The sequence below is a fragment of the Schistocerca piceifrons genome, chromosome 9 (assembly GCF_021461385.2).
Source record: "Schistocerca piceifrons isolate TAMUIC-IGC-003096 chromosome 9, iqSchPice1.1, whole genome shotgun sequence".
Taxonomy (NCBI): Eukaryota; Metazoa; Arthropoda; class Insecta; order Orthoptera; family Acrididae; genus Schistocerca; species Schistocerca piceifrons.
Window position 1 is genome coordinate 224,260,737 of NC_060146.1, and position 13,695 is coordinate 224,274,431.

The 13,695-nt window shown below is 44.0% G+C and overlaps 1 protein-coding gene across 1 annotated transcript in view; it reads right to left on the bottom strand.

Moving 5' to 3' along the window:
- Nucleotides 1-465: 465 nt before the first annotated feature.
- Nucleotides 466-13,695, bottom strand: part of LOC124716884 (luciferin sulfotransferase-like) — a 57,132-nt gene continuing 43,902 nt past the window's right edge. Inside the window, exons 5-6 of the mRNA XM_047243437.1 lie at nt 8,913-9,007; nt 466-774 (exon numbers count right to left, since the gene is read on the bottom strand). Of these exons, the coding sequence (XP_047099393.1) occupies nt 466-774; nt 8,913-9,007 (404 nt within the window). The remainder of the gene's footprint in view (nt 775-8,912; nt 9,008-13,695) is intronic.

Here is a 13,695-nt window from a genome sequence, read left to right on the forward strand (position 1 = left end):
TTATACAAAATACATAAAATACACTGAGATGAGATGACTGAATCAGTGGGACTGAACGGTGTATGGCTTTACATGGCATCAGAGCACTGATTTCAGCCATTAAAAAATACCCATGGCTTAATTTCATTTATACTGACCCTTTCATTTGATTTTAAAGAGTTTAATTCAGTTCTTATAACATCATAGCTACAAATAAATTTACAAATGATGTCCAATTTTCTACAGAAAGTCCTCAACATAAACACACATACTGTACATTCTTGAAGCACAAATCTGATACACTCCCCACTATTAAACACAGTTTGTACTCTTGCATATTAGCGGTAGCAGTGCAGTGCATTAGGTTGCATCTGGTGCCCCAAATGTTGTCCTCGATCCACTGGCTATGGGCACACGTCCTGGATAGGACCTTGGCATCCAGTGCCCCATATGTTGTCCTGGATCCACTGGTGATGGGTGCCAGCGTCAGATGGGACCATCATATCCTGTGCCCCGTATATTGTCCTGTATCCACCGGTCAAAGCGGCGGTCCATCTCCGGGGACATACGCTGTCTGGAGGCGCCCACCTCGCCCTCGCGCATGAACGCCAGGTCCTGGGGCACCGGCGGCAGGCCTGTGGTGGAGCGCAGCCTCTGCACCAGGCCGTCATAGTTGGTGGCCGGGTTCTGGCGCATGCTGCTGAAGCTGAGGTGCTCTTCCAGTCGCTCCACTTCCTCGTCCGTTACGATCCGGCCCAGAAAGGTTGCCGTCTTCCGTATCACTGCACGAAGATCCTGTGGGCATCCACCACAGTAGCCATATAGTTGACACTGAAACTACATTGCAGACAGCATAGACCTTGAAAAAGCCAGTTAAACGGAATGGACAGTGTCTTGAAATGGAGTTATAAGGTGGACACAAACAAGAGTAATGAAATAGAGCTCAAAGAAAGCAGCTGATGCTACAGCATAAGAGTAGGAAATGAGATGCTAAAATTACTGTACAGGTTTTGCTATTTGGGTACCAAAATGACACCAAAAGTAGAGAGAATAGGTGGTGTTTAAAAAAGGCGTCACATATTACAACAGCAGGTAATATTGATGAAAAATAAAATAAAAATTCCCCTAATGATGTGTGAGGGAGCCAATGCCTGCTGAGATATGGATGAAACTATTCTCTCACTCCCATCTGTGTGTCACACAGAAGTGGACGCTACAGACAGGCCTCCACGTGGTTACCATACTTCCTGACACATCCTTCAGGCCTTCTTCACAGAAATCAGACACACTTTCACATACACGGATTAGTCACATGTTCCTATAATGCCTGCACAGTGTTGATGAGCTGAGCACATTCCAGTGCGTTTAAATGTCCAAATATCCAACAGTTTGAGGTCTGGTCAATGCAGAGTCAATGCTACAGAACCTTCTCAAACAATCCATCGTCAACGAAACTTTGCAGTGAACCACTGTCGCACAGTCTGTAGGCGTTCTACACTTGCGCTGGAAATTCATCAAACAGAAGGGGATGAAACAGAGCACCTGATAATCTGTCTATGGCTCAGTAAGTCTGTCACCAACTGTTCCGGCCCACGCATTGGTATTGAAGCCGTCGATTGTTTGAGATTTTCTAAAGCGTTCTGTGGTAATTTACTCTGCCATCACATGTAAATCCTGCGTCCTCTATAAATAAACTTCTGTCTGTGAACTTTGAATCTTGAACAACCTATATCTTAAGAAGTGGGCCGACTAGTTTCTGGACAGATCTTAACAGGAAGTTTTATTCCACAATGGTGTTCAAAATTTAAGGCCAAAGTTAACTGTGGCATTAGGTACCATAGCCAAGTATCTCGGCTCCATGAAAGTGGGCTCGTAGATAGAATGCACTGCTACAGTGTAGTACAGAAAGTTGTAGAAATAAATAGGCATCGAGACGAAGAGAAATACCACTTTTATTGGAAGCTCATAATAAGACTGAATTCACCGTGGTTTATGACGGTCACCCGCACATTAAAAAAGGTGGGACACGGTTATGATTAGTGTGTGTGATCACCGTGGACAGCAGGGCGTGCTCTGCAGTGTCCTCCCACGCTGGCTGGTGAGGAGTTCCTGTGACAGGGAGCTTCTCTCTTCCACCAGCGCGGCTGACAAAGCCAGATGGTCGTCGGTTCTTGTGGACGTTTAGTAGTTAACTGTTCATATTGATGTGTTAAGTTATTTATTCGGTCATTTGGTACGATTTCCTCGATTCTTTCAAATATTTCTTCCTTATCGTGTGCACATTGTAAATTTAACTCAGAAAATTTTTGTACTATCACGCGATCTCTTTATTCCTGTTCTCTATCCTGTTCCTTTTGTCTAATTTCTATTGAAGTTAATCTATTATTGTGAGCATTCAAAATCGGTTGTACTTCTTCTCTAATTTCTTTCTTTAATTCATCTTTCATGTTTTTAAAACATGTCCCTATTCGTGAGTCTAAAGGTAGGGTGACCATACGTCCCGATTAATCGCGACTGTCCCGTTTTTTGAGGCTCCAAAATTTGTCTCGACCTTTTTTTTTTCAAACAAGCAATTTGTCCCGATTTTCAAGGATTATTTTCAGACATTTACAAAGTGGTTAAAATATTTTCTGAGTGTCGATTTTATAAACTATCAATTGAATTTGACATTCCGTACGTTGGTATCCCCTTATAATGTACAGCTTAAGCACTATAATTTTTGCGTACTCTTATTTTCTTCGATTTTGCTTGCCATTGTTGTCAGCACTCAGTATCAGTTTCGAGAAGTGCTAGCACGTCGTGGCGACGCTGAAACGAAAATCAAAGTTTTAGGAAGAGCTTCAGAGGAAATTTCCTTGCTTCACTGTTACAGACAATGACTGTTCATCAAAATGTAACATATGTAACTGTGCTGTATCCGTGTCTCATGGTGGTGATGCAGATCTCAAGCATCATATGGAGTCAGAGAAACACTGGAAGAATCTTCGATCGGCAGGTTCCTCGCAAAAACTGACGAGGTATTTTGTAACTTCAAATACACAGGAACAGAAAAACGTAGCTGCAGCAGAAGGAACCCTGTCATTCCATGTTGTTAAACACCACCTAAGCTATCGTTCTAATGACTGCAGTGTTCAACTAAACAAAAAAAAGTTTCCTGATTCTATTTTTCGTGTGGAAGAACAAAGTGTGAAGCAATTATCAACAATGTTATAGCTCCGCATTCCCAGAAACAGGTAATAGCTGCTGTAAACAGTGCAAAATACACTCCTGGAAATGGAAAAAAGAACACATTGACACCGGTGTGTCAGACCCACCATACTTGCTCCGGACACTGCGAGAGGGCTGTACAAGCAATGATCACACGCACGGCACAGCGGACACACCAGGAACCGCGGTGTTGGCCGTCGAATGGCGCTAGCTGCGCAGCATTTGTGCACCGCCGCCGTCAGTGTCAGCCAGTTTGCCGTGGCATACGGAACTCCATCGCAGTCTTTAACACTGGTAGCATGCCGCGACAGCGTGGACGTGAACCGTATGTGCAGTTGACGGACTTTGAGCGAGGGCGTATAGTGGGCATGCGGGAGGCCGGGTGGACGTACCGCCGAATTGCTCAACACGTGGGGCGTGAGGTCTCCACAGTACATCGATGTTGTCGCCAGTGGTCGGCGGAAGGTGCACGTGCCCGTCGACCTGGGACCGGACCGCAGCGACGCACGGATGCACGCCAAGACCGTAGGATCCTACGCAGTGCCGTAGGGGACCGCACCGCCACTTCCCAGCAAATTAGGGACACTGTTGCTCCTGGGGTATCGGTGAGGACCATTCGCAACCGTCTCCATGAAGCTGGGCTACGGTCCCGCACACCGTTAGGCCGTCTTCCGCTCACGCCCCAACATCGTGCAGCCCGCCTCCAGTGGTGTCGCGACAGGCGTGAATGGAGGGACGAATGGAGACGTGTCGTCTTCAGCGATGAGAGTCGCTTCTGCCTTGGTGCCAATGATGGTCGTATGCGTGTTTGGCGCCGTGCAGGTGAGCGCCACAATCAGGACTGCATACGACCGAGGCACACAGGGCCAACACCCGGCATCATGGTGTGGGGAGCGATCTCCTACACTGGCCGTACACCACTGGTGATCGTCGAGGGGACACTGAATAGTGCACGGTACATCCAAACCGTCATCGAACCCATCGTTCTACCATTCCTAGACCGGCAAGGGAACTTGCTGTTCCAACAGGACAATGCACGTCCGCATGTATCCCGTGCCACCCAACGTGCTCTAGAAGGTGTAAGTCAACTACCCTGGCCAGCAAGATCTCCGGATCTGTCCCCCATTGAGCATGTTTGGGACTGGATGAAGCGTCGTCTCACGCGGTCTGCACGTCCAGCACGAACGCTGGTCCAACTGAGGCGCCAGGTGGAAATGGCATGGCAAGCCGTTCCACAGGACTACATCCAGCATCTCTACGATCGTCTCCATGGGAGAATAGCAGCCTGCATTGCTGCGAAAGGTGGATATACACTGTACTAGTGCCGACATTGTGCATGCTCTGTTGCCTGTGTCTATGTGCCTGTGGTTCTGTCAGTGTGATCATGTGATGTATCTGACCCCAGGAATGTGTCAATAAAGTTTCCCCTTCCTGGGACAATGAATTCACGGTGTTCTTATTTCAATTTCCAGGAGTGTACTTTTCAACACCTACTGCTGCTAGCAACCATTGGCATCAGAAAATTTTTCCAGTGATAGTTCAGTATTTTTCTGTAAGTGAGGGTGGACTGCAGACGAAATTGTTTGATCTTGATGAATTGCAGAACGAAAAGTCCGAAACAATTTCTAAGTATCTTTCTCATGTTATACAGTTATTCAGTATCATCTCAATGTGTGTTGCATTTGGTGCAGACAATACTAACTGTAATTTTGGGGGGTTAATGAAGAAAGAGGGTAATAATGTTTTCACACATCTGAAAGAAAAATTAGAAAACTCTAACATTGTTGGCATAGGTTGTCCAGCACATGTTGTTCATAACACACTTCAAAGTGCTTGTGATGTTTTACCTGTTGACATTGACTGCATTGTCATGAAGTTGTACAACCATTTTCATATTTTTTCTATTCGTGTTGCAGAACTCACTGAATTCTGTGAATTTGTTGGTGTCACTTACAAAAATTTACTTTCATTTTCCAAAAGAAGGTGGCTTTCATTGTTGCCAGCCATAGAAAGGATCTTGAAAATATATGAAACTTTGAAATCTTACTTTTTGTCACAGTCTAACTCAAAGTGCCCTGCAGTCTTAAAGAGTTTTTTCAGTGATCCTATAAATGACTGTTATTTACTTTTGTACATTCACAAATGAGTGTTTTCCAACAATCCATTCTGAGCATTGAGAAACAGAATAATTCCATATGTGAAGTATTGGCAGTCTTAAATAAAGCTTTGACAAGTCTAAATTCAAGGAAACATGAACATTTTGTACCACTAAATGTAAAAAAAACTGCTGAATGATTGTGATGACTAGTCTGTTAAGAAATTTGACATAGTAGTATCAACGATTTATGATGCTTCAGTAGACTATTTATCCTCATGGTTACAGGGAATAACTGAGTTTTCTGTATTCTCATGGATGATGCCCACAGAACCACCAGAATGGTCAGTAGTTGAAAATACTTTAATGTGGCTAAATGAAATGGGTATTCTAGTAAATGACAGCCTCTTACTTGATGAAATAGTTCATATACAGTCATTTGTAAAACAACAAGCGGAAACAGACAGTGAACAATCGAATCAGTTGATGGCACATGAAAAATGGTGTAGGTTTTTCACATCTTGTCAGTGTAATGAACAGTTAAGAGAATCGCTTAATGTAGCGCAGTACTTCTTTTCACTCCCTGCCCACAATGCAAATGTTGAAAGAGTTTTCAGCTTACTATTGTCGCAGTAGACAGAAGAGAGGAATGGATTTACGGGGAGGAGCGTTAAGTGTATTTTACTGACCTGTTTAAATTTCAGTAAATACAGTTGCACTGACTTCTATTCATAGCTATTAGGCAAACCTGAGCTTCCAGAATGAGATTTTCACTCTGCAGCGGAGTGTGCGCTGATATGAAACTGACTGGCAGATTAAAACTGTGTGCCCGACCGAGACTCGAACTCGGGACCTTTGCCTTTCGCTGGCAAGTGATCTGAGCTACCGAAGGACGACTCACGCCCGGGCAATGGTCCCGAGTTCGAGTCTCGGTCGGGGACACAGTTTTAATCTGCCAGGAAGTTTCAAATCTGAGTTGCTGAATGAAATTTCATCTTCGAAGAAATATGGGTCCTGTGTGGAATCCACAAAACCATAAATTCCTTGTGTTCACTAAGAACTTTTTTTGTAGTGATTGTTACTGTATGTCTTTCTACATTCTGTATTATAAATGTTACATTTCTTAATAAGTAAATTTCTGAAAACCTGAAATGTACTTCTTTCCAGTCTTTCCATTCCTTGTTTGGTTTTGTACACACACACACACACACACATACACACACACACACACACACACACACACACACACACACACAAATATCAGTGAAGGCTATATTTGCAGAGAAAGAAGAAATGTTAGCATTAAAAGTGATATTTAACAAGAAATAAAAATTGTCCCAGTTTTTGGCCAAGAAAATGTATGAAAGTCCCACTTTTGTCCGAAGAAAATATGGTCACCCTAGTCTAACCGTGTTTCCATTGTTCCCATATCAGTTTTAAATGTTCCTATTTGTGATCCCAAATTTAATATTGCACTCATCAACTGCTCCATATTCACTGGTTCGAAATTCTTTTCGCCCCTAACATTTCCCGTAAAACTAACTTCCTTCGTCACAGCTGTAAAGCTATCTGTGTTAGATACTATTCCAGAATCTTCTGTCGTTAAGCTCGTATTCTGAAAATTTTTTGATTGTGAGAAATTTTGAACTGGATCCGGACTATTTTTCCGGCTTATTAGTTTTCTACTTCATTATTCATCATACTGTTCTCCTGTGTTGGCGAGTTCGCCATGTTAACAATTTCGTTATTCTGACTATTCATCATTTTTACCTTTTTCATCGATCGCGTAATCATTTACAAAACATACAAAAATCGCCACTATACGAAAATTACACACAATATAACACTTTATCACCAACAATACCATCCACACGAAGTGCTTCACGACAAACACGATTAACGAACAATTAAAACCTTCACGATTGCACAAAATTGTCAAACCCGTATACGACTCATCAAAAATTAAATTCTCCAAAAATATCATCAGAAGAATGACAAGACAACTACAAATGTTCAATTGCAAAATCTATACGTGCAATATAGACTACAATTACCAAACTACAAATTACTACAACAATACTACTGTCTGCTATTTTTACTATCAAAAGAATTCCAAGGGACGATCCGAAGCAGCGGTCGCCACGTGCATGGGGGATTAATTAAAGGAATATGATACAATAATTTTAGTAGCTGTGTGACCGATTACGAAGTCTCGTAACCGGTTGGCCCTGACTAGTATTAGCATGCAATCTGACTGCATAAAATAAAAATAAAGAATGACAAGGAATTTGCATTAACACAATTGATTAATGAAGTCCCCTGCAACTATAAAAGCTACGAAGCAACAAAGCACAAGTTTAACTGTGTGTGGTAGTGTGACTCAACGTACATGTATCTGGCTCGGTTCTTTCTCAAAAGACAAAATATTTTAAACACTATTTACAATGAACTAATTGAAAAACCAGAAATACTATAATTGCACATAGAAACCAGAATTACAAGTCTAATACATTAACATGAGCCAGATGCTTTGTTGACTGTACCTGTGACCAAGAGGCATTGTCGTTAAAGAAATCTGTAATACCTTTTTACCTAATTATATATTGACAAAAATTTTCCATTACACCAGCATCATAAATCAAAGCCCACCTCCTTCCTCAAATACAACATCTTCCATCTATACATCCAGTGGAGGCGGCGGAGTAATAATATTTGGCGCAACCTCTGGCGCTGTGACTCAGTGTAGCCACCTTTCAAGGACCAATGTCATCTGCCGCTCGTGGCACGTGACGTCCAACTTTCTGTGCACGGATGGGAGACCTTTGGCAACAAGTTCCCGCATTTATATTCATTTCTGGCGAGTGGGTAACATCTTACGTTACTTAAGTTTTGCACAGCAGTGTAGTTTGTGAGCAATACTACCTTCTGTAGAAATATGTGACACTTTTTTTCTAAACACAGTATATAAAATACAGAGGGGTACAAAGAAAAAATGTCACCATCTGAATGTATACTTTTCCTGTTTGTATCGCCAGTAAAAAACTTCTGATTTTGCAGAAAAGTGACAATGGTGAGACTCAATGGTGTTTTAATGCGCCAAAAGATGACCAGTACAGTAGCTGTTGCAACGTTGTCAACATCAGCAGTTGACGACTATGACACTCGTTGTACATCCACATCTACATCTACATGGATGCTCTGCAAATTACATTTAAGTACCTGGCAGAGGGTTCAGCGAACCACCTTCACATATCTCTATTATTCCATTCTCGTTGTGGTTTTTGACAATGAAAATGTTGTGGTCTAGGATAACTTACTGCACTGTGTTTCCTAAATAAAAAGTAACCCAGGCACGTGCCTAACTATGTATTCGATAAAAACGTAATTTCTTAAAAGAATATTCTAAATGACACAATCAGGTGATTCTGAATTAAAATCGTTTTCGAAAGCGTTTCCCTCCATTCCTTGTGGTGTGGATATAATGTGTGAAGACTGAAAGCTTTCTCTGAGAGGTATGATGATGGATGCTATCAAAACTGCTGCAGGTAGGAAGTCGGCAACTGTGCAGTTCGTCAGAGGTGTGGGCACTTCACAGCTATTCCACTCATTACAGCTGGTCGTGTTCACTTACCTTTTTCATTTCTTCGTAAGTGTTCCACAATATATTTGACTCATGCCGGATTTTCCAGAACTCGAGGACATTGGTCCAATATGGTGTGTAGTAAACTGCAAAAGAAAGGGAGGCACACAATCATAAAGCGAAGTGCACTGCCTGGCACAAAAGGTATATCACTCAGAAGGGAAGGAGAAAACAAAACTAAACTTAAGGGTGGAGAGCGTATGCGATGTTATTTAACTGATTACAAAATACACTCAAATTTACAAAGACGTTTGTTGCGTGAGACGCTTCTCGTCTGGACGCATGTGCTGTTTCGGTTGGGAAAGGTGTGTTAAAGCCACTTCTCCTGAGGTAAGCTGGTCCGCTACTGTTGTAGCCGATCCTTGTAATGCTGGATGCTGGCACCAGAAAAGAGTTGACGTCCAAGATGGCCCCATAAACGTTCCACTGGTGACGGGTCTGGGTCTCTTCCCGCCGGCGGCAGTACCTCAGTATTAAGCAGATGGTTCATAGAGACACATGTGGGCGGGCACTATCCTGTCGAAAAATGGCTCCATCACACTGCCACACGAGGAATAACAAACAAGGACACTTGATGTTTGTGACGCACTGTTGCTGGCTGGCTGCTGATGGTCTCTGGCCAGTGGCGCCCTGTGGCACAGCGTGTGGCAGGGCGGCCATTACCCACTGCAAGAGGGCAGGCCCAGGTGTGAGGAGGCGACGCTGGTCACACGTCGTCGACCACAACCTTGACCAAGGGTGTCGGTTCCCTTGCAGTCTAACATCGAAACACTATCGCATCTGAACGCTCCACAAGTCTCGATATTGCTAGATTCGACCACCCAGACAAATAGAAGCTCATAATGAGGCCCCTTGCAAACTCCGTCAACTACTGATAACGCTGTCTCACATGAGTACTTGGTATCTTCACTGTGAACAAACGTCTAAGGCTGCTCGCACCCAGTGAATACCATGGAAGGTCCGGTAATAGCACTACACATGAACACTAATGCAATCTGCTGGCTGTTCTACCAGTCACGCAAAATTGAAACTCTAATCTTTTACATACTTGCTGATGATGGATACGTGTGTGAAACTACACTAACTCCTGGCCATATCTTCTGGGCGCTTCAGTTTCCTTGCCAGACAGGACGTTTTCTTCTTTTATGGCGGGGCTTAGACGCAGTTATGTAGACTGCAGGCCACTTCACAGTGTGTCGCGGAGGCTACTGGTGCACTGTAGTTCTATCCTTCTCACCTTTTCTGCTCCACAGTATGTGGATAACCCAGTTGTCGGCATCTCGCCATTTCAGCTCCGAAAATTATCGTATTTTCCGACGAGGTTTGTTTTGCGAGACGCGTGTGGGAGGAAGTGATGTGGCCTTCACGGAACCTGCACTCTTACAGTTTGTAGAATCAAATTCCCCGTGACGCACATCGCCTCTCTTGTAACGTCTGCACTGCATGTCGCTGAGCATATCCGAAACGCCGTCACGCTTACTAAACGATCCCGTGACGAAACGTGCAGCTCTTCTTGGATGTTAGCATGGCCAGAGCAAACATTTAAAACAAGAGATAGTGTTTTTTGTGAAGACTCTCTTATAAATCGGCCAGAGCAAACATTTAAAACAAGAGATAGTGTTTTCTGTGAGGACCCTCTTATAAATCGCAACAGACATGTACACAATTACTTTGTGCGAGGGGATAAAGCAGAGTTTCGCAGTGCATAGCTGACATGAATGATTTGTTCACCTCCCACGCTCCCTCACGTCAAGTTCCCATTGGTGGCTGGTGAGACCCGTAGTATGTCAGCTGGCGAGATAGTCAAGACTTTTAAATGAATGGTTCATGAAAAGGCTGGGAGATTGAGCTCGTACACTGGGATGACAGAGATCACTCCGTACCCGTCAATGTCGTGTCGGGCCTCCTTCTGCTCGGCGTAGCGTACCAGCTCGATGTGGCGTGGACTCAACAAGTTTTTGAAAGTCCTCTGCATAAACAGTCAGCTAAGCTGCCTCTACAGTTGCCCATAATTGCGAAAGTGTTATTGGTGCGGGATTTTGTGCGCGAACCTGCCTCTCGATTACGTCCCATAAATGTTCGAAGGGGTTTATGTCAAGCGATCTGGGTGGCTAAATCTTTGGTTCGAGTTGCCCAGAATGTTCTTCAAACCAGTTGCGAACTATTGTGGCCCAGTGGCATGGCACATTTTCATCCCTACAAATTCCATCACTGCTTGGGAACATGAAGAGCAGGATGGCTGCAGATAGTCTCTATGTAGCTTAACCTAACCAGTTTTAGTCAATGATCGGTTCAGTTGGACCAGAGGACCCAGGTCATTTTACGTAAAGTCAGGCCTCGCCATTGTGGAGCCACCACCATCAGCTTGCAGCCGCGCGGGATTAGCCGAGCGGTCAGGGGCGCTGCAGTCATGGACTGTGCGGCTGGTCCCGACGGAGGTTCGAGTCCTCCCTCAGGCATGGGTGTGTGTCTTTGTCATTAATATAATTTAGGTTAAGTAGTGTGTAAGCTTAGGCACTGATGACCTTAGCAGTTAAGTCCCATAAGATTTCACACACTGCCGAACCGAACCAGCTTGCACAGCGCATTGTTGACAACTTGGGTCCCCATGGCTCCGTGGGATTTGCACCACTATCGAAACCCCCCATCAGCTCTCACTAGCTGAGACAGGCGCTGATCTGACCAGGCCACGGTTTTCCGATGGTGTAGCGTCCAACCGAAATCATCACGGGGCCAGGAGAGGCGCTGCAAGCGACGTCGTGCTGTTAGCGAAGGCACTCGCTTCGGTCGTCCGCTGCCATAGCCCGTCATCACCAAATTTCGCCGCAGTGTCCTAACGGATGCGTTCGTCGTAGGTCCCACTTTGATTTACGCAGTTATGCCACGCCGAGTTGCTTGTCTGATAGCACTGGCAGCTCCACGCAGACGCCACTGCTCTCCATCGTCAAGTGAAGGCCATCGGCCACCATGTTGCTCATGGTGAGAGGAGATGCCTGAAATGTGGTGGCACTGTGACACTGTGGATCTCGTAATATTAAATTCCCAAACGATTTCCGAAATGGAATGTCCCATGCGTCTATCTCCAATTACTATTGCCCGTTCAGAGTTTGTTAATTTCCATCGTGCAGTCACAACCATGTCGGAAAGCTTTCCACATGAATCACGTGAGTGTAAATGATATCTCCTCCAATGTACTGCCCTTTAATAACTTCTGTACGCGACACTACCACCATCTGTATCTGACCATATTGCTGTCTCATGACTTTTGTCAGCTCATTGTATTTAAACGTCACATAATGGCACATTGGTGGTCAGTTTCACTAAATCTAAGTTACGGCACGAAGACTAAGATTCCGCAAGTTCACTGTGGTGCGGCGGATGCAAGCGTGCAGTTACTCCAGGTTCTCCAAGTACTGATATTTCCCTTTTTTCTGCCTTCACATGTCTAAAATATTTAGGTGCTTCCTCATTAGAAGTATGTTCTGTAGCATTTGTTGGTGTGTGCATTTTATCAGGAGTGAGTCGTCATTGTGAGTAATTGCCGAATTGCCGGCAGGAGTGGCCGAGCGGTTCTAGGCGCTACGGTCTGGAGCCGAGCGACCGCTACGGTCGCAGGTTCGAATCCTGCCTCGGGCATGGATGTGTGTGATGTCCTTAGGTTAGTTAGGTTTAAGTAGTTCTAAGTTCTAGGGGACTTATGACCACAGATGTTGAGTCCCATAGTGCTCAGAGCCATTTGAGCCATTTGCCATGAATTTTTTGAAACATTTCTTGAAGCCTTCAGCTGCCATTCTCTTTATTTCCTGTACGACTGCACAATTTCTCTACACATTTTTAAATATTTTATGTATGATTATTAGCAGTAGATTATGTCATGTACGTCGCTGCTCCTATGACATCACGTTCAGCCTACCAAAAAAAAAAAAATCCTAGATGTTCACGCTATTTTAGGAGTACGTTACTTTCGAGCAGTTTGTAAACGAATATACTTTCTGAAACGACAAACATCATTGTCACCTTTAGTTATGATTTACCTGTTGCTACTTTGGCTTAAAGTGCTTGTTGTAATTGCACTCTATTCAAAATTCTGTGCATGGGAATACACATATAAGGAGTACCACAAATTCACGATTACTATTTTACGTCGTTCAGTTTATTTTTACAAATGGTTCAAATGGCTCTGAGCACTATGGAACTTAACTTCTGAGGTCATCAGTCCCCTAGAACTTTCAACTACTTAAACCTAACTAACCTAAGTACATCACACACATCCATGCCCGAGGCAGGCTTCGAACCTGCGACCGTAGCAGACGCGCGGTTGCAGACTGACGCGCCTACCGCCAGCGCGGCTGGCTTCACTTTTACAGGATCCCGCAACTACCCTTATCCCAAGTACTGCACCTATTCCACGTACTGCCATTATTTAAAAACATAAAAATGCGAAAGTTTCGCTCGTCTCCCCTGTTTACAACCGATGCTCTGCTGACTGACTCTTGTACTACACAGATAGACTCAACACCATCTGAACCACGCACGCATTTTCAAGTGAGACGAATACGGTTCTCTATTAAAACTGCATCTGCTATCGCTATAAACAGGTCGCAGGGATAAACATGTGAAAGAGCAGGATTGTGTTTACCAAATCCCGTCCTTACTCACGGACTATTGTATGCAACCTTTACAGTCTTATCTAAATCAACTAACATTCCTGTATCCATTAAAGAAAATGGAAAACAAAAAGTACACTAAGTTTATATTCTTACGTCAAATATCG